The 21,751-nt window shown below is 35.7% G+C and overlaps 1 protein-coding gene across 5 annotated transcripts in view; it reads right to left on the bottom strand.

The window, feature by feature from the left end:
* LOC123554031 (zinc finger protein 62-like) overlaps nucleotides 1-18,891 on the bottom strand; it is a 28,207-nt gene extending 9,316 nt beyond the window's left edge. Inside the window, exons 1-2 of one of the 5 annotated variants that reach the window (XM_053548559.1) lie at nucleotides 18,873-18,891; nucleotides 13,300-13,421 (exon numbers count right to left, since the gene is read on the bottom strand). In XM_053548559.1, the coding sequence (XP_053404534.1) occupies nucleotides 13,300-13,402 (103 nt within the window). In that variant the 5' untranslated portion in view covers nucleotides 13,403-13,421; nucleotides 18,873-18,891. Of the gene's footprint in view, nucleotides 1-13,299; nucleotides 13,422-15,460; nucleotides 15,480-18,601; nucleotides 18,621-18,862 lie in introns of those variants that run through there. The other 4 variants (XM_045343871.2, XM_045343872.2, XM_045343873.2 and 1 more) reach the window with 4 other exon arrangements.
* Nucleotides 18,892-21,751: the final 2,860 nt, after the last annotated feature.

Raw genomic sequence — 21,751 nt, 5'->3', positions numbered from 1 at the left:
AATCCTAATTTTATATTTTCTAAAAATATCTAAGGTCAATAATTCCTGTAAAAAAATGATCTGAAAAAAAATCTGTTCTTTTGTGTATTATGCAGACAGTATGGGTGACAATAAATGAAAAATTGAAAGAAATCCTTATTATGGAGTTATTACACAGAAAATTTAATATACTGGTATCACAAATAACATTCTATATACACTACAGTAAGAACATCAAATGCTAATATTTTGTTATTTATCATATGTGCCACTGCATTAAAATGTTCAATAATGATGATACTTTCAATTTTACTCATGCTTATGAACAAATTTATAACATTTATATAATCTTCATGAATGTAGTATGTGTATGTAATAACAAGAGGGCCATGAAGGCCCTGTATCGCTCACCTGACCTATTGACCTAAAGATCATCAAGATCAACATTCTGACCAAGTTTCATAAAGATATGGTCATAAATGTGGCCTATAAAGTGTTAACTAGCTTTTCCTTTGATTTGACCCAGTGCCCTACATTTTGACTCCACATGACCCAGCTTCCAACTTGACCTAAAGATCATCAAGATTAACATTCTGACTAAGTTTCATAAAGATACAGTCATAAATGTGGCCTCTAGAGCGTTAACAAGCTTTTCCCTTGATCTGACCTAGTGACCTAGTTTTTGATGGCTGTGACTAAATACAGAGTTGGTGCGCTCGTGATATATTACAGAGTCCGGTATTACCGGATTAACTAAATTTGAACAAAAATACCTTAAATGCACATTTTTTGTAACCATGGTGATTCTAACCCTAACCTTTAGTCAGTATATTATGCACATTATACACTAAATGCGTGCGGACATGCAAAAAAATGAGTATTTTTGCCGTGCGCTCCATTTGATAATAATTCCGCGCATGCGCAGAACGGCTACACCAACTCTGCAATGAGAAACATTCGTTTTTGATCCCACCTGACCCACATTTGAACTTGACCTATAGATCATCAAGATCAACATTCTGACCAAGTTTCATTAAGATATGGTCATAAATGTGGCCTCTACAGTGTTAACTAGCTTTTCCTTTGATTTGATCTGGTGACCTAGTTTTTGATCCTACATGACCCAGATTCAAACTGGACCTTGAGACCATCAAGATTAACATTCTGACTAAGATTCATAAAGATATAGTCATAAATGTGGCCTCTACAGTGTTAACAAGTTTTTCCTTTGATTTGACCTGATGGCCTAGTTTTTGATCCCAGATGACCCAATATCAAATTCGTCCCAGATTTTAATGAGGATAACGTTTTGACAAAGTTTCATAAAGATTGGGCCAAAATCGTGACCTCTAGAGTGTTAAAAAGGTTTTCCTTTGATTTGACCTGGTGACCTTGTTTTTGACCCCAGATGACCCAATATTGAACTCGTCCAAGATTTTACTGAGAGTATTATTCTGACCAAACTTCATTAAGATTGGGCCAAAATTGTGACCACTAGAGTGTAAACAAGCTTTTCCTTTCAACAGACCTGGTGACCTAGTTTTTGACCTCAGATGACCCAATATCAAATTCTTCCAAGATTTTATTGAGAGTATCATTCTGACCAAGTTTCATTAAGATTGGGTCAAAACTGTGACCTCTAGAGTGTTAACAAGCCTTTGCTTTGATTTGACCTAGTGACCTAGTTTTTGACCCCAGATGACCCAATATCGAACTCGTCCAAGATTTTATTTAGAGTAACATTCTGATCAAGTTTCATCAAGATTGGGCCAAAATTGTGACCTCTAGAGCGTTAACAAGCTTTTCCTTTGATTTGACCTGGTGACCTAGTTTTTGACCCCAGATGACCCAATATCAAACTCATCCAAGATTTTATTGAGGGTATCATTCTGACCAAGTTTCATTAAGATTCGCCAAAAATGTGACCTCTAGAGTGTAAACAAGTTTTTCCTTTGATTTGACCTGGTGACCTAGTTTTTGACCCCAGATGACCCAATATCAAACTCTTCCAAGATTTTATTGAGGGTAACATTCTGACCAAGTTTCATTAAGATTGGACCAAAATTGTGACCTCTAGAGTGTTAACAGTCAAATTGTTGACGACGGACGACTGATGGACGGACGATCGCAAAAGCTCACCTTTCAGCACTTCGTGCTCAGGTCAGCTAAAAAGTTTATTAGATTTGCATTTTGATAAATATGTACTCATTCTTTCGAGGAAAAATACTGTGCTCAAAAGTAAAGTAAAATGTGAAATATCACAGCTGGACATAATTCTGACAAAACAAATTGAGCCATGCTGGACATGTCCCTTCCCTCACTGAAACAAATGTTTTGTGTAAAAGGTGGCCAAAAAAAAGGAAACATTTTGAAATTAAGAATTTTATGCATATTAGTTTGAAAAGGAAAAAGAGTTATCAAGAACTACTGTGTTCAATATGTATATATTAGTTTATAAGAACACTGCAGTTCCATAACTATTCTTTACCATGCTTCTTTAAGACTAAATAAATTACTTTCCAAAGGTCAAAGTAAATTTACTAAATGGGAAGACAATTCAACAAAGTAAAGCATATTATGGTTCTTGTACACTACACTTCCAATCAACAGCCTCTGCCATCTGACAAGTTTCAGAAAAACCCTTCTCCAAATTTAAGGAGTAATTAATATAAAGGGAGGTAATTAAAAATATAAGCAAGGTAGAGGTAAGGCTCTTGTACAATACACTTCCCCACAATATGCTCCATCTTTATATGCATTATTTATAACATTCACTACTGTTTTATGCCTTGTACAAGTACATTACAAATGTAAAAAAATGATCATAATTCAAAAAGTAAACAAGACTGAGTTATAATTCTTGTACATAATATACTTCCTCTCAATGACCTCTGTCATTGTGTGAAATCATAGCAGAATCCCTTTTATAGTTTTGGTATTCTGCTCAAAACAAAAGTTCAACGAGTTAATTAAATAAATGGAAGTAAATCAGAAAGTAAGCAAGGTAGAGTTATGGTTCTTGTAAAACATACTTCTCAATATCCTCCACCTTTGCATGCAGTTTGAATAAAATCCCTTCAATACTTGAAAATTTATGCCTTGGATAAGTATATTTAACAAGAGCACCGCAATGCAGAGCAATATACGCCCGAAGGTTATGACCTTTGACTCGATGTGGTAAACATTTGTGTAGAATTTTATAAAATCCATCAAGCAGTTCTAGAGTTACAGAGCGGAAATGAAACATAGTCATATGACCTTTGACCCATAAGTGTGACCTTGACCATGAAGCAAGCCATCCAGAACATTCGCTCTGCACGTTGTCCTGATGTGGTGAACAATTGTATCAAGTTTCTTCAAAATCCTTCAAGGAGTTCAGGTATGACCTTTGACCCCTAAGTGTGACCTTTACCTTGAAGCGAGCCATCCGAAACATGCACTCTGCATGTCGTGTTGATGTGGTGAACATTTGTGCCAAGTTTCTTTAAAATCCTTCAAGCAGTTCAAGAGTTACAAAGCGGGCACGAAACATAGTCATATAACCTTTGATCCCTGTGACCTTGACCTTAGAGCAAGCCACGTCTCAATGTGGTGAAAATTTGTGTCAAGTTTCTTTGAAATCTTTCAAGGGGTTATAGCTACAGAGTGGAGACGAATTTGCTAACAGACCCCAGCGTCTTAACATAATACGTCCCTTCGGGTGTATAATAAAGAGAGATAATCAAAATAAGCAAAGTTGACTTATGGATCTTGTATAATGCACTTCCTCTCAATGGCCTGTGTTGTGTGAAATTTTAATCAGATTCTAGTTTTGGAGTTACACTCTGAACAAACTTTTTATAAGTAAATCAGATAATTACAAAGAAACAAAGCAGAGTTCTAGCTCTTGTACATTGCACTTCCTTACAATATCCTCTGTTATTGTGTGAAGTTTTAACAATTTTGGAGTTATGCTTGAGATAAAAGTGTTATAAGTACTTAAAAAGGGGGATAATTAAAAAAGTAAGCAAGACAGAGTTATGGTTCTTAAACATTCCACTCAATGACCTCTGTCATTCCGTGAGGTTTAAACAATATCCCTTGGAAAGGACTAGAGTTATATGCTTAAGACAAGTGTTATCAGTAAAACTTATATTGTAAAATGGGAAATAATTCAAAAAGTAAGCAAGGTAGAGTTAACGTTCTTGTATATTCCACTTTGTCTTGACGGCCTCTGTAAATTGCATCTGCCATTGTATGATGTTTTCAGAAATTCCCTTCAAACAGTTTTATAGTTATCCTGCAGACAAAAAGTTGGACAGATGAACAGACTGATGTTTCCCCTTCAGTTTTAAGTGTTGAGATAAAAATTACAATCCAATATATGCCCCATTAATTACGTAAAATCCTGGTTGTTCATGTTATCGGCTTTCAATAACTAATTATCTGGCAAACTTTTTTGTCAAATTCCATCAGAGATAAAGAAGTTGTAAAGCACACACATACACACAACAGTCATGCTGTCAAACATGTCTGCCACAAAAAAATTGAATTCTCTGTCATTTTTCTGGCCATATCATGACTAGTGCTAATCAATACCACTTTATTTTGTCACCTCCCTCATCTACAGCTGACTAATCCACCCAGTTTCTATTTTCTTTTTTAATTACAACATTTGAAACAACCTTATTAATAAAAATAAAAAACATTACTATGATAAAACAAGGGTGCCATAGTCAAAAAATACGCCTGTCAAAAGCTTGGTAAGTTGTCATTCTTGTATCTGACATTTGACCTCTAAGTATGACCTTGACCTAAAACCTAGGGATCTGGTTCTTATACATGACACTCTGTCTCATTATGGTGAACAACTGTGCCAAGTTACATCAAAATTCCTCCATGCATGAAGAAGAAATGCTCCGGACAAAGTTGTCATTCTTGTATCAGACATTTGGCCTCTAAGTGTGACCTTGACCTTAGACCTAGGGGCATAGTTCTTGCACATGACACTCCGTCTCAATATGGTGAACATTTATACCAAGTTATATCAAAATCCACCAATGCATGATAAAGAAATGCTCCGGACAAAGTCATTCTTGTATCTGACCTTTTGTCTCTGTGACCTTGACCTTAGACCTAGGCACCTGGTTCTTCCATATGACACTCCACCTCATAGTGGTGAACATTTGTGCCAAGTTACATCCAAATCCCTCCATGCATGAAGAAGAAATGCTCTGGACAAAGTTTGTGAATGCCACTCGCCCGCCGCGCCAAGGGCATTCCCATAACAAGTACCGTCTCTCAGACGGGTGTATAAAAAAAATCCTTATATTTTTAAGTTTTCTCAAATTAAAGCTAAAATTTCAAATTTAGTCCAGGGAAATCTTTTTTCGCTGACTTTCCTTAAAATTTATTTTTCACTTATCGTTTTTTAAGTTCCTTATAATCCAACGACTTGGAAAAAACAAGCAAGATTTTTCAAAATTGGTAGTAACCCCATCACTGGAAACAAATGGGCAGAGAAATGAATATCATTACTATTTTTTCTATTTACCTCCAGACATCTGTTAAATTGTCAGTATTCTAAACTTTTGTTAATCACAATACTGATGTATACTGCAGATTCATTCTGCATGTATCAGTTGTTGTTTTTTTTCAAATCAATATGAGTTTTCATTTATAAAGATTTTCCTAATACTGATACAGTCAAAAGATGTTTATTGCAAAGATAAATTTGAAATACTTCCAGCACATATTCAAAAGAAATGAATACAATTTTATACCTTGACTTTTATTACACAATAATTAATACTTCCAGTAAAAAGCTATTTAACCATTAGCCTGATGGTGGCAAGTGATTCTGCCTTTGCGACCAGTGCAGACCAAGATCAGCTTCCACATTTAGTCAGTATCGTTTTGGTAAGCACCTCTTTTAACAGTTAACGATACTGTCCAAATTGAAAGATGGACAAGTTCATTATAGATATCTAGCAGGTTAAGGGCTAATCTTGAGATTTACTCAGATGGAACATAACTGTTTCTTCCTGCCGATATCGCTCACCTGAGTACCATTGCTTTAACCAAAAACAAAAAAGAAAGAATTATTACAAGTTACAGATATGTCAAAATACACCTAAAAATTGGAGGTACCATCTATGTTGTACCACAGAAAAGTGGTCTCAGTTTTTCCCTATGGCCAATAATAAAAAAGTTACTAAATGAGCTATACATAGTAACATAAAAGGGAAGTAATAAAAGAAAATATTGTAAGCGAACAAAAGAAGGATCTGCCAAATAAAACAAGAGCACTATAATGCAACGCAAATGCAGAGCAATATTCACATAAAACAAAGTGATATGACCTTTGACCCCTAAGTGTGACCTTGACATTGAATCTAGCCATCTGAAACATGCGCTCTGCACATCCTTTCAATGAGTGAACATTTGTGTCAGGTTTCCCTGAAATCCATCAAGGGGTTCAAGAGTTACAGAGCGGAAGGGAAATTGCTAACCAACACACAGACAGACAGACGGACACCGAGGCGATAACATAATACATCCCTGCGGGCGTATAAAAAAGAATCGAGATCTTATGGTGATACAAGTTGTGTGCAAGTTTGATTAAAATCAAATCATAAATGAAGCTGCTATTGTGCAGACAAGGTCAAAATAGCCAATTTTGGCCCTTCCAGGGGCCATAACTCTGGAACCCATTATGGGATTTGACCGGTTCAAGACCGGAACCAAGATCTTTTGGTGACAAAAGTTTTGTGCAAGTTTGATTAAATTCAAACAAGAGGACCATGATGGTCCTGAATTGCTCACCTGTTCCCACATGACCCAGTTTTGAGTATGACGTCATTTTTTCTATTATTTGACATAGTGACCTAGTTTTTGAGCTCATGTGACCCAGTTTTGAACTTGACCTAGATATCATCAAGATAAAAATTCTGACCAATTTTCATGAAGATCCATTGAAAAATATGGCCTCTAGAGAGGTCACAAGGTTTTTCTATTATTTGATCTATTGACCTAGTTTTCAAAGGTACGTGACCCTGTTTTGAACTTGACATAGATATCAACAAGGTGAACATTCTCACTAATTTTCATGAAGATCTCATGAAAAATATGGCCTCTAGAGAGGTCACAAGGTTTTTCTATTTTTATACCTACTGGTCAAGTTTTTAACCGCACGTGACTCAGTTTCGAAACTGATCTAGATATCATCAAGGGGAACATTCATACCAATTTTCATGAAGATCCATTGAAAAATATGGCCTCTAGAGAGGTCAAAAGATTTTTCTATTATTTGACCTACTGACCTAGTTTTTGACCGCAGTTCACCCAGTTTCAAACCTGACCTAGATATCATCAAGCTGAACATTCAGACCAACTTTCATACAGATCCCATGAAAAGTATGGCCTCTAGAGAGGTCACAAGGTTTTTTTATTATTTGACCTACTGACCTAGTTTTTGATGGCATGTGACCCAGTTTTGAACTTGACCTAGCTATCATCAAGATGAACATTCTGACTAATTTTCATGAAGATCCATTCAAGGGTATGGCCTCTAGAGAGGTCACAAGGTTTTTCTATTTTAAGACCTACTGACCTAGTTTTTGATCGCAGTTGACCCAGTTTCAAACTTGACCTATATATCATCAAGATAAACATTCAGACCAACTTTCATACAGATCCCATAAAAAATATGGCCTCTAGAGAGGTCACAAGGTTTTTTCATTATTTGACCTACTGACCTACTTTTTGATGGCATGTGACCCAGTTTAAACACAAGCAAAAGTTTACGCATGGACGGACGGACGCACGCACACACGTATGGACGACGGACGCTGCGCGATCACAAAAGCTCACCTTGTCACTTTGTGACAGGTGAGCTAATAAACAAGAGGGCCAAGATGGCCCTAGGTCGCTCACCTAAGAAACACACCATAACAGTGTAAAACATGTTTGACCTAGTGATTTCATGGAAACAAATATTCTGACCAATTTTCATTAAGATTGGACCAAAAAATTGGTCTCTTGCGATAAAACAAGCATTTTCTTAGATATGACATAGTTTTTGACCCTAGATGACCCATGTTCAAACTCGACCTAGATTTTATCAAGGCAATCATTCTGACCAAAATTCATGAAGATCAATTGAATATACAGCCTCTATCACATACACAAGTTTTTTCTTTGATTTGACCAAGTGACCTAGTTTTTGAACTCAGATGACCCATATTCAAATTCGACCTAAATTTCATTAAGGCAATCATCCTGACCAAATTTCATAAAAATCAATTGAAAACAAGAGGACCATGATGGTCCTGAATCGCTCACCTTCTCCACATGACCCAATTTTCATGAAGATCCATTGAAAAATATGGCTTCTAGGTTTTTCTTTTATTTGACCTAATGACCTAGTTTTTGAAGGCACATGACCCAGTTTTGAACTTGACATAGATATTATCAAGGTGAACATTCTCACCAATTTTCATGAAGATCTCATGAAGAGTATGGCCTCTAGAGAGGTCACAAGGTTTTTCTATTTTTATACCTACTGACCTAGTTTTGACCACACGTGACCCAGTTTCAAATTTTATGTAGATATCATCAAGGTGAACATTCAGACAAATTTTCATGAAGATCCATTGAAAAATATGGCCTCTAAAGTGGTCAAAAGGTTTTTCTATTTTTAGACCTACTGACCTAGTTTTTGACCGCAGATGACCCAGTTTCGAACTTGACCTAGATATCATCAAGATGAATACTAAGACCAACTTTCATACAGATCCCATGAGAAATATGGCCTCTAGAGAGGTCACAAGGTTTTTTTATTATTTGACCTACTGACCTAGTTTATAATTACACGTGACCCAGTTTCGAACTTGACCTAGATATCATCAAGATGAACATTCTGACCAATTTTCATGAAGATTCATTGAAAAATATGGCCTCTAGAGAGGTCACAAGGTTTTTCTATTTTTAGACCTACTGACCTAGTTTTTGACTGCAGTTGACCCAGTTTTGAACTTGACCTAGATATCATCAAGATGAACATTCAAACCAACTTTCATACAGATCCCATCAAAAATATGGCCTCTAGAGAGGTCACACGGTTTTCCTATTATTTGATCTACTGACCTAGTTTTTGACAGCATGTGACCCAGTTTCGAACCTGACCTAGATATCATCAAGCTGAACATTCTGATCAATTTTCATGAAGATCCATTGAAAAGTACGGCGCCTAGAGAGGTCACAAGGTTTTTCTATTTTTAGACCTACTGACCTAGTTTTAGACCGCAGTTGACCCAGTTTCGAACTTGACCTAGATATCATCAAGATGAACATTCTGACCAACTTTCATACAGATCCCATGAAAAATATGGCCTCTAGAGAGGTCACAAGGTTTTTCTATTATTTGACCTACTGACCTAGTTTTTGACCGCAGTTGACCCAGTTTCAAACTTGACCTAGATATCATCAAGATGAACATTCAGACCAACTTTCATACAGATCCCATGAAAAATATGGCCTCTAGAGAGGTCACAAGGTTTTTCTATTATTTGACCTACTGTCCTAGTTTTTGAAGGCACATGACCCAGTATTGAACTTGACCTAGATATCATCAAGGTGAACATTCTGACCAATTTTTATGAAGATCCATTGAAAAGTATGGCCTCTAGAGAGGTCACATAGTTTTTCTATTTTTAGACCTACTGACCTAGTTTTTGATGGCACGTGACCCACTTTCGAACTTGACCTAGATATCATCAAGTTGAACGTTCTGACCAATTTTCATGAAGATCTTGTGTAATATATGGCCTCTAGAGAGGTCACAAGGTTTTTCTATTTTTAGACCTACTGACCTAGTTTTTGATGGCACGTGACCCAGTTTCGAACTTGACCTAGATATCATCAAGGTGAACATTCTGACCAATTTTCATGAAGATCTTGTGAAATATATGGCCTATAGAGAGGTCACAAGGTTTTTCTATTTTTAGACCTACTGACCTAGTTTTTGAAGGCACGTGACCCAGTTTCAAACTTGACCTAGATATCATCAAGGTGAACATTCTGACCAACTTTCATAAAGATCCCATGAAAATTGTGATCTCTAGAGTGGTCACAAGCAAAAGTTTACGCACGGATGCACGGACGGACGGACAACGGACGACGGACGCCGCGCGATCACAAAAGCTCACCTTGTCACTTTGTGATAGGTGAGCTAAAAACAGTCTCTATCGCATACACAAGATTTTTCTTTAATTTGATCTAGTGACCTAGTTTTTGACCTCAGATAACCCATATTCAAACTCGACCTAGATTTCATCAAGGCAATCACTCAGACCAAATTTCATGAAGATCAATTGAAAACTACATCCTCTATTGCATACACAATGTTTTTCTTCGATTTGACCTAGTGACCTAGTTTTTGACCCCAGATGACACATTTTCGAACTCGGCCTAGATTTTATCAAGGTAATCATTCTGGCTAAATTTCATGAAGATCAGTTGGAAAATACAGCCTCTATCACATACACAAGGTTTTTCCTTGATTTGACCTAGTGACCTAGTTTTTGATCCGAGATGACCCATTTTTGAACTCGGCCTAGATTTCATCAAGGTAATCATTCTGACCAAAATTCATGAAGTTCAATTGAAAAATACAGTCTCTATCGCATACACAAGGTTTTTCTTTGATTTGACCTAGTTTTTGACCCGAGATGACCCATTTTCGAACTCGGCCTAGATTTCATCAAGGCAATCATTCTGACCAATATTCATGAAGATCAATTGAAAAATACAGCCTCTATCGCTTACACAAGGTTTTTCTTTGATCTGACCTAGTGACCTAGTTTTTGACCCCAGATGACACATTTTCGAACTCGGCCTAGATTTCATCAAAGTTATCATTCTGACCAATATTCATGAAGAATAATTGAAAAATACAGCCTCTATCACATACATAAGGTTTTTCTTTGATTTTACCTAGTGACCTAGTTTTTGACCAGAGATGACCCATTTTCGAACTCGGCCTAGATTTCATCAAGGCAATCATTCTGACCAATATTCATGAAGATCAATTGAAAAATACAGTCTCTATCGCATACACAAGGTTTTTCTTTGATTTGACCTAGTGACCTAGTTTTTGACCCGAGATGACCCATTTTCAACTCGGCCTAGATTTCATCAAGGTTATCATTCTGACCAATATTCATGAAGATTGATTGAAAAATACAGCCTCTATCGCATACACAAGGTTTTTCTTTGATTTGACCTAGTGACCTAGTTTTTGACCCGAGATCACCCATTTTCGAACTCGGCCTAGATTTTATCAAGGTTATCACTCTGACCAATATTCATGAAGATTAATTGAAAAATACAGCCTTTATCGCATACACAAGCTAAATGTTGACAGACGACAGACGACAGATGACAGACGCCGGACGCCGGACATCGAGCGATCAGAAAAACTCACCTGAGCATTGCTCAGGTGAGCTAAAAATGAATCTGCTATTGTGCAGACAAGTTCAAAATAGCTAATTCCGGCCCTATCAGGGACCTTAACTCTGGAACCCATTAAGGGATCTGGCCGGTTCAAGTAAGGAACCAAGATCTTACGGTGACACAAGTTTTGTGCAAGTTTGGTTAAAATCAAATCATAAATGAAGCTGCTATTGTGCAGATAAGGTCAAAATAGCTTATTCTGACCCCTTCAGGGGCCATAACTCTGGAATCCATAAAGGAATCTTGCCAGTTCCAGAAAGGAACCAAGATCTTATAGTGATACAAGTTGTGTGCAAGTTTGGTAAAAATCAAATCATAAATTAAGCAGCTATTGTGCAGACAAGGTCAAACAGCTAATTTTGGGCCTTTCAGAGGCCATAACTCTGGAACCCATAATGGAATCTGGCCAGTTCCAGAAAGGAACCTAGATCTTATGGTGATACAAGTTGTGTGCAAGTTTGGTAAAAATCAAATCATAAATAAAGCTGCTATTGTGCAACAAGCTCAAAATAGCTAATTTTGGCCCTTTCAGGGGCCATAACTCTGGAACCCATAATGGCATCTGGCCAGTCCAAGAAAGGAACCGAGATCTTATGGTGATACAAGTTGTGTGCAAGTTTGGTTAAAATAAAATCATAAATGAAACTACTATCGTGCAGACAAGAAATTGTTGACGGATGGACGGACGCACTCATGCACGGACACACGGACTGACGACGGACGAAGAGTGATCACAAAAGCTCACCTTGTCACTATGTGACAGGTGAGCTAACAAAAGCACCGCCTTGCAGGTGCTGCCGCTCATCTGATTTTTTTTGTGTAATAGAAATATTGTCCTACCCATGATTTTCTAAGTCTAAAAAGGGCCATCATTCTTGCAAAAAGCAGGATAGAGTTATGTTTCTTAATGTTCAGTGTCCACTTATGATGGTGAAAAACTGCTGCAAGTTTTAAAGCAATAGCTTTGATAAAAGTTGACTTAAACATAATACTCAACCAAGAAAATGATTTTCTAAGTCCAAAAGGGGCAATAATTATTGCAAAAAGCAGGATGGAGTTATGTTGCTTGCTGTACAGGGTCAGCTTATGATGGTCAACAAGTGTTGCAAGTTTCAAAGCAATAGCTTTGATAGTTTAAGAGAAAAAGTTGACCTAAACATAAAACTTAACCAAGAAATCTGATATTTTCTAAGTCCAAAAGGGGCCATAAATCTTGCAAAAAGCAGGATGGAGTTATGTTTCTTGCTGTACAGGGTCAACTTATGATGGTGAACAAGTGTTGCAAGTTTTAAAGCAATAGCTTTGATAGTTTAGGATAAAAGCTGACCTAAACATAAAACTTAACCAAGAAAACTGATTTTCTAAGTCCAAAAGGGGCAATAAATCTTGCAAAAAGCAAGATGGAGTTATGTTTCTTGATGTACAGGGTCTGCTTATGATGGTGAACAAGTATTCCAAGTTTCAAAGCAATAGCTTTGATAGTTTAGGAGAAAAGTTGACCTAAACATAAAACTTAACCAAGAAATCTGATATTTTCTAAGTACAAAAGGGGCCATAAATCTTGCAAAAAGCAAGATGGAGTTATGTTTCTTGCTATACAGGGTCAGCTTATGATGGTGAACAAGTATTCCAAGTTTCAAAGCAATAGCTTTGATAGTTTTGGAGAAAAGCTGACCTAAACATAAAACTTAACCAGGCAACGCCGACGCCGACAACCGCTCAAGTGATGACAATAACTCATCATTTTTTTTCAAAAAATCAGATGAGCTAAAAATTGTATGAACCCAGTTTAGGAAAAAAATGAACTTTATAAATTAAAAAAAATACCATGAAGCAAGCAGGTATAGTTGTTTTGTTTGAACAATGATCGGATGGCATCCTCCTCTTCATGTGTGACAAGCATTGTGATGTGATATCGACAGTCACCCATGCTGGATTTGAAGCATCAGCTAAAATAAAAAAAGAAATCCAGGTTTCACTTCAACACTTGTAAAATATGATCAAAACATTTGTTAAAGATATTATCGTGTGCATCTTTTACTGAAATATTTTCATCCTTAAATATAGAAACCTTCACCAAATATAGTTAATTTAAATGCCTTTTTTAAGTTATAAATTTATATTACACTATTTTTTAGAACTTAACACTGTTTATACACATACACTTGTTTATTTTGTGTTTATACAAATATAGTTATATATCCCGCACAATAACTCAAACCATAACATGTTTGACAATTATGATTTTTATTCATTAAAACGTTTCAATAGTTACAGAAAATATTTTTGTGTGACATTACAGTATGCACTTATATAACTTCTATCACTGCAACCTTTTTGAGTTCAACGATGCATGAAAACCATAACAATAAAACAAACATGCTGTCGTTTAAATTATCGTGCGGGAGTAGTAAAACTCTATAATTTGGTTTTATGGGCAAAAAATATCTGCCAATATCATAATAATGAAACTGATAATATGAGTAAAAGTGACCTACGTTTATAGCTATAAACAAGACTTTCATCTCTATACTGCATATACTTATTTTTCATTTGTTTTATGTGATACCTGGGCATAATCTAGCTTTCAAGACTCAGAAAAAAAACATATTTGCTTCACGACTTTCAATAGGAGGAGCTAATTTTCAATTATATTACTGCATTATCCAGTCATCCTGATTGACATCAGGTAAATACAGACTACCAGTGTACTATGGGATGTCATTTTATGATATATTCACTGTTCTGTTATCATGACGATGTCCTAAAGTAAATTAGTGATAACCTTAAAGTAGTTCTGCACATTCGGATCAAATTTTTTTCTATTGTTTACAATATAGAATTTGATATAAAACCCTGATTTTTCAAAACTTCTGAATATACACAGAAAAATCTGCAAATAAAAATGATGAGGATCATGTGTTTGATTTTTTGCTACACTGATTTCAAATATTTGGACCAGTCAGTCTCATAAGTTTTCATATAAATGGGATTCTATGGGAAATTCCCACTTTTAATGACATTTTCAACAATATATATTTTTCAATAATGTAGATTTTAATGAAACTTCTCACAATCTGAATGTCTGTGACAGTAAGTCTGCTTGTTTTTTTATATTTTTGCCAATGATAAAAGAGACCTGCACATTTCAAACTGATTTTACAGCAATATTTTGAATCATTTAACATGTCAGATGTTTTAATATCATATTTAAACTTTTGATTGGTCACCATGCACAGTTATGTTGCCATTTAATGAAATGTAATCATGGGTTGCCGTTTATCAATAAAATGGTGTTTGTTTTCATATGTGGGTCCAGATTTTATGCTATCCAGATAAATAACATTACGCCATTACTTCCGGTTTATCCAATGTGCATAACTAACATAATTCACTTTATGATATCCTGAATTTTAGGTATTTTGTGATATCTAAAAATGTAGTGTATGTAATTATATCACTTATATTACAATTTAAGATATCATTAAATGTATATTGTAATGTCCTAAAATGATTAAAAGATACCATAATGATTTAAGGATATCACAAAATGGAAAACTGGATATCTATATATATATAAATACAATTATACTTCTTTCATTTTAGGATATCGCAAAATACATTAAATTTAATGATATCAATAAATCAAATAATATCTCAAAATGTGTTGATTTTACGACATTATAAAAAAAAATTTGATACATGGATATAAATATTTCATACACAATAGTATTGCTTTAATTTTCAACTTACTTAATGCTGCGTTTACACTTAGCCATGATTTCCACGATTTGAAAGAAGTGTGGTGAGCATGGGGGGAGGTCATGGGATCGAATCGTGGTGATCTTGAGGGAACTTGGTGGAATCGTGATGATCGTAAGGATCGTGACAAAATATTTGACAGTCAAAAATTTTTCCACAAACCAATTAATCTTAAATCTTGAGAGAGCGTGGAAATCTTAGCAGAGCGTAATGCAGCTTAACAGACCTTAGCGTAGCGCATCAGACCTTGATGCTCCATCGTAGGGGGATCTTGGTGTATTTGGAAACACAATTCTAAGTACCACTAGATCTGGAGGCATCCTTACATAGTTGATGTTGGAGCCTTCATGCCTGAGTTCTCTGTTGAAAAGTTGAGTGTATTGTCCCAACTGGTGCCTTCGGTTTCCACTTAACCATGGTCTCACCCAGCAGGTATTAGGCCTTCTATGTCTTCTTCTCCTTCCTCTCTCTTCTATCCTACCCTATTCCGTCCCTTGTTGCTGCTGCCGACACATAACTATTATAGGCATACATGAAAATTGCAAATTCAGCATCCTGTTCAGCTCTATGATGCATAGCTCGTTTTTCTTTGGAATCTCTGGAGAGAATTAGAGGATGACCCATGCCTCCTGTTTATACTCCAATAGTGCTCAAAATGTGACAATCTTGATGAAATCGTGGCCATAAATTGTAGGAGAGCTTAACAGAACTTGATAACGCGAGGGATCTAAACAGAACGTGACAAAACGTGATAGCATATTGTGGTAATCTTAAGAGAAGTTGAGAGAACGTGACGAAAATCGTGGCAGATCTTGACCAGAATCGTGTTGGTTTCGTAATAAAACGCTACAGGTAGTAACAAAACGTACTGAGAGCATAGGAAAGCGTAGTAAAACAAAACTCATGCAATAAATCGTGGAGCTCTGAGCTTTTCTTTAAATCATGGACATCGTGGCTAAGTGTAAACCCAGCATAATGATATCATAAAATTGACTTTAAGATATCTGAAAAAATGTCTGTATTTTGGATATCGTAATTCATATTTAAGATATCTATAGCTAATATGATGATATCCTAAAATCAATCAGTCTATCTTATGTTATGATTTCCCTTATTCTATTTAATGATAACTTAAATTCATTGATGTATGGATGTTATAAAATAGAATTACAAATATTATTAAACTGATTTTTGTAAAAGGGCTAAGACTGCAAGTTAACAACCCACGACAGTTTACAATTACGATGGCTATAAGTTTTTCCATGCTTATAAGTCAGATCCCCATAGTGCTGATTGTTTGACAATTTTTTGCATTTGTCTTTTAGCAAGTTAACAACCCGCGACAGTATGCAATTACGATAGCTATTATTATCATGCTGAGGAACTTATGTATGTTTTACTGAATTATATATACATAATATGAAAAGTAAGAAACACAACATAAAGGTGAAATATAATTAACTAATAAGGAATGCAGGCATGACTTTTTTGTGCATTTTTTTATTTATTTGTTTTGCAATTGATGAATTAATTCATTCAACTAATATCAAAAGAAATGGTATGTAATATCATCATTTGTTGCAGTGTTGTTTCAATATAGGGGTCCTTTAATATATTACATGTATTAATGTCTAGACTGATTTAATATCTTTAACAATGAACATGATGCCAATAGCCTTTTAACTACCCTCAACATAGAAACATTACCGAAACACCCATGGATCAATACTTATTGGCACAACTTCCAAAAGAAACAATGTGAATTTCGGCAGCTTTATGCATAGAAAATCAAATAAACTTCCGGTTCCATAGCCTATGCACATACTTTGGCTAGAGAACCGATTCCGGATGAATAAGTTCGCTGTCTAGGGAACCGGTTCTGGTTCTCTAGCCACTGCCATAAGAAAAATAATCAGCACAACTGACATACCAAATGACACTTCCATAAATATAATTTCATATTTCATTAGCAACAAAATCAAAGATGTAAATAACCCAAAATATCTCTGTACTCAGCTAATCCCTTGCAGATCTGCCTTTAGTCCCAATAGTTTGACGTCAGAACTGATTCCGAGATATTTTCGTGATAGGGCAGAACCCCTCTCTTTACGTCAAAACCAGTAAAGACCTTTTCTGTAGTGAAAATAAATTTAGGTAAAAACACGATCAGGCAACATACTTACACCATGAAATTGTAAAATAAAATAAAACTGAATCATTTTACAATAAAATTTATTGTTTAAACATAACAGTAAAACTCATTAATAAAGCGTAACCACTATATGTTTCATTTGGCAACCTCGCTGTATTTACATGTCCGTCATTATACTCAGTACAGCTGACAGTGCAGTTGGTCGTTATCGATCATGTGACATGAATTGGTGACATGTAAAATGTGTGTGAACTTTAATGTACATTGTTTAAAACATAGCCTTACTCAATTGGCTTATCTGGATGACTTATTTTATGATCTGATATTTTACAGTTGTCATCCCTCTAAGCCTTACCCATATCTGCATTTTACTGCTAGGAAAACGAAGACAATAAAATATCAAAAAAAGTCAAAATATACTGGTCAGACTTACTTACTCTAATAAACTATACATTAATGTTCATGCAGAAACTTCAAATGGGTTGAATATTTATAACTCATGATGATTAAATGAGAGTTAAATCATTGAAAATATGATGTGTGGGAGGAGCTATCTACCCTGACACGGTTTTAATACACAGCATACTGCCAATGACACTAAATTGCAGAAACAAAACACAAAATATATACATTAATAAAATGTCAGCAGTGCAAGTTTATGCTTTAATGTCAACATAAATTCATTATAAAAGATCTATTTTATCAATACAAATACTTTGTACATGTACCAGAAAATGTTCCCAATGGATTTCATTGGGAATTTCCTAACAGAAATATGCAGAATAAGTTTGGACGTGACAGGACAGCGGCAGTCAACGCCGTCCCGAAACGTCCTATTATTTGGACTTTTTAAAACAGCGACAAACTCGTGTTTAGCCATTTTTCGCATAAAGATCAATTGAATGGAAGGAAAAAATGGATATTCATTTCAGATATCTTAAACTTTCACTAATATTTTTATTTTTTAAGAGTTAAAATGTGGTTTAAAAAAGGTTCACCACAGAAAAGGTCCTTCCTATGTTGTACGTGGAGTAGACAAGCTTACTGTCGCTGAGTGGCTGCTTTTTAATTTCTGACTTTTGCAGCCACCGCGACATTACAGTTTGACCGTCACAATATAAAACAAACTGTATACGTTGGAATTTAGTTCGACTGGTATGTGGAGGAGAGATATTGACCTGTGCAAAAAGTATGACAATATTGCGACTCACGTACACTTAGTTGGTCTAATATGCCTTCAGATACAATCGGGTCCGTACCCCTTGACAATTCTATAATTTTCCCGAAATGAGTATATCCGAATACTAGTAAACTTTTCTGTGTAAAGCGATTTTGACTGAGGTTTTCTCACTACTTAATAACGTAAAATGTACAAAAAATACAACAAAGGCGTAGCGCATACAATAATAACAGAAATCAAGTAAAAATGCAAGAAAATTGATAAATAAAATACTGAATTGAATTTTGTTTGTTTACTTGTGCTTACGCTAAATTCCGCAACAAATCCCGTTTCATTCCGTTCACCCTTAGTCCCGTTTCATTCCGTTCACCGGTATCAACGTACTGGCTAATTTAATTCGTGTTGTCCAATTTCAAAATAATCTATTAACAAATGTGCAGTGATAACAGTTTAGCATTTTATTTATATATTTTTTGATGATGAGTATTTCGTGGAAATTTGCGATTAAGTTAGGAAATAACATAAGTTTCTTATCCTCAGCTGTTCAACATGAAATTACCTGTGAATTCAGTGCAACGACAAGCATTTATACACCAACAAATCTATCATTCTAAAAAAATCGCAGCCACGGCAGCGTAAATAAACTACATGTAATTGTAATTTAGGTTCAAGATTCTCTCATATATTCGAATTAAAATCATGCCGTACCGGGATGATATCCATACTCTTTATAGTATTTATCATTTACAAAATACACCTACATCTACATGGTACTCCCAACAGTCAATAACTGACTATGACTGGGAGGCGACTTTATATATGATAAGTGCATAGTTTTTGACAAATGGTCATAGTTTGCTCTGCTACGGGTCGAAATGAGAATTTTCTGACAAAAAAATAAACTTACATTTTATTAAATAATCAGAGTTTGTAACCAAGACACATTTATAGATTGCCACTGTTCTTTGAAAACCTAGTACGTCATTTTTTTGGTACAAAATTTTAAGCATTTATTCATGCATTTCAACAGCATAACTTAACTGAAATATTTGTTAAAACAATACCATTCGATTGCTACATAGACAATTACACTCCTAGAATATAATATATCTTTTTTTAATTCTTACTTTTTAAATTGTGAATATAGCTATAGTCTTTATCCTCTGTCGAATCAGTTCTCTAAGAACATCTCTAAAATAGGCTGGCATTTATCACTATTACATAGAATAAAAGTAATATTTCAAAATATGAAACTTTGTGACAAATTCTTTATTATCTACGGAAGAGCATTAGTGTCAGGTGTATGTTACCTATTATCTCAAAATTCTGAGGTACTCACTCGAAATTTCGAGGTACTAAGTCGAAATGTCGAGTTAATATCTCGAAATTTCGAGTTATTAAGTCGAAATTTCAAGTTACTAAGTCGAAATTTTGAGTTACTAAGTCGAAATTTCGAGTTACATATCTCGAAATTTCGAGTTACTATGTCGGAATTTCGAGTTATTAAGCCGCAATTTCGAGTTACATATCTCGAAATTTCGAGTTATTAACTACAATAATTTACGTTGATGTATAGGTCCTGGCCAAGAGTAGGTACCTGGTGTATCCATCGGGTCATATGATTAAGATGACCGGGCAGCGTTTGCTCATAAAAATATCACTATTTAAACTATATTTAAGTCTGGAAGTTTTTGGACCTAGTTTGAGCCCATATGGCAAGGAAATATAGACATGCCCTACATGAACATGTAGTAATGACTCTGACCAAGACTGGGTACCTGGGTAAATCTAGATTTTGAGGAGAGGTCATAGAAGGTGACCGGGAAGTATTCAAACTTAGAATATTTCATTATTTTGACCATATCTGGAAGGTTTTCGATCTAGTTCGAGCCCCTACCACCTGGACATTCTATACATGTAAATGAAGGTATATATCCTGGCAACAGTTTGAAATCTGGAGTAGCTCTAGGGGCAATGGGGTAGGTCCTACATTGATTTATGGTAGTATATGTTCAAGTCGCTACATGTTGGGTACGTACATTTGAGCAATGATATCGACCAGTAAGTGGTCTGTTTTCACATCTGTAAGGTAAAGGTATCTGTTTAGCCTTAGTTGTAGAAGAAAGTCTTCACCAGGAATGCATGGAACAGCTTATTTCCAGTCGAGTCCACGGCAGGTTTTACGCCATATTTAGCTTCCCAACATCTAGACCGATACTGTTAGGGACCTCCATGGCCGAGTGGTTCAGGTCGCTGACTTCAAATCACTTGTCCCTCACCAATGTGGGTTCGAGCTCTGCTCGGGCTTTGAATTCGTCATGTGAGGAAGCCATCCAGCTGGCTTACAGAAGGTCGGTGGTTCTACCCAGGTCTTCCTCCACCATCAAAAGCTGGGAAATCACCTATAATTGTGTCGGTGTGACTTTAAATTCAACAAAAAAAAGAAAAGACCGATACTACTGGAAGCAATACCAGTTTCAGTAGAGCACTAGTTGAGATATCAGCTGTGGCCGGGCATCGTTGGCATTATAGTCTAGCTTGCTAACCACTGCGCTACTAACACACTGTCATCTCTTACACATTTGTTTGTTTGTTTTGGGTTTAACGCCGTTTTTCAACAGTATTTCAGTCATATAACGGCGGGAAGTTAACCTAACCAATGTTCCTGGATTCTGTACCAGTACAAACCTGTTCTCCACAAGTAACTGCCAACTTCCCCACATGAATCAGAGGTGGAGGATTAATGATATCAGATACAATGTAGTTTATCAAATAGTCACGGAGAACGTATACGCCCAGCCCGAGGATCGAACTCACTACCCCGCGATCCGTAGACTGAGCTAAGCGGGCGGGTTCTCTTACACACATTTAGTAGTCCTAATGAAGATGCTCAACTGTACCGAACTTTCTTCACTCCAGTTTTACCTGTCCTCAGTGTTCCTTGTCTTGCTAATATGTACATCATACATATACGAGGGGTATTCAATAAAAACAACGCGTAAAAGTGCTCTCATTTCTTCAAGTGTCAAAAATTAATGAACCTGCTATAAAATGTAGATTAGGGAACACTTAGTTGATATAACAAAACTATACTTAAGTTTTCTTCGGATAAATAATAAGTAAACGCTAGTTTCCATGGTAACGTCGTGACTTCATCCAGTCCAATTTTGTCTTTTTCTATTTTA

The sequence above is a fragment of the Mercenaria mercenaria genome, chromosome 7 (genome assembly GCF_021730395.1).
Source record: "Mercenaria mercenaria strain notata chromosome 7, MADL_Memer_1, whole genome shotgun sequence".
Classification (NCBI taxonomy): domain Eukaryota; kingdom Metazoa; phylum Mollusca; class Bivalvia; order Venerida; family Veneridae; genus Mercenaria; species Mercenaria mercenaria.
This window is presented reverse-complemented; position numbering and strand designations above follow the sequence as displayed.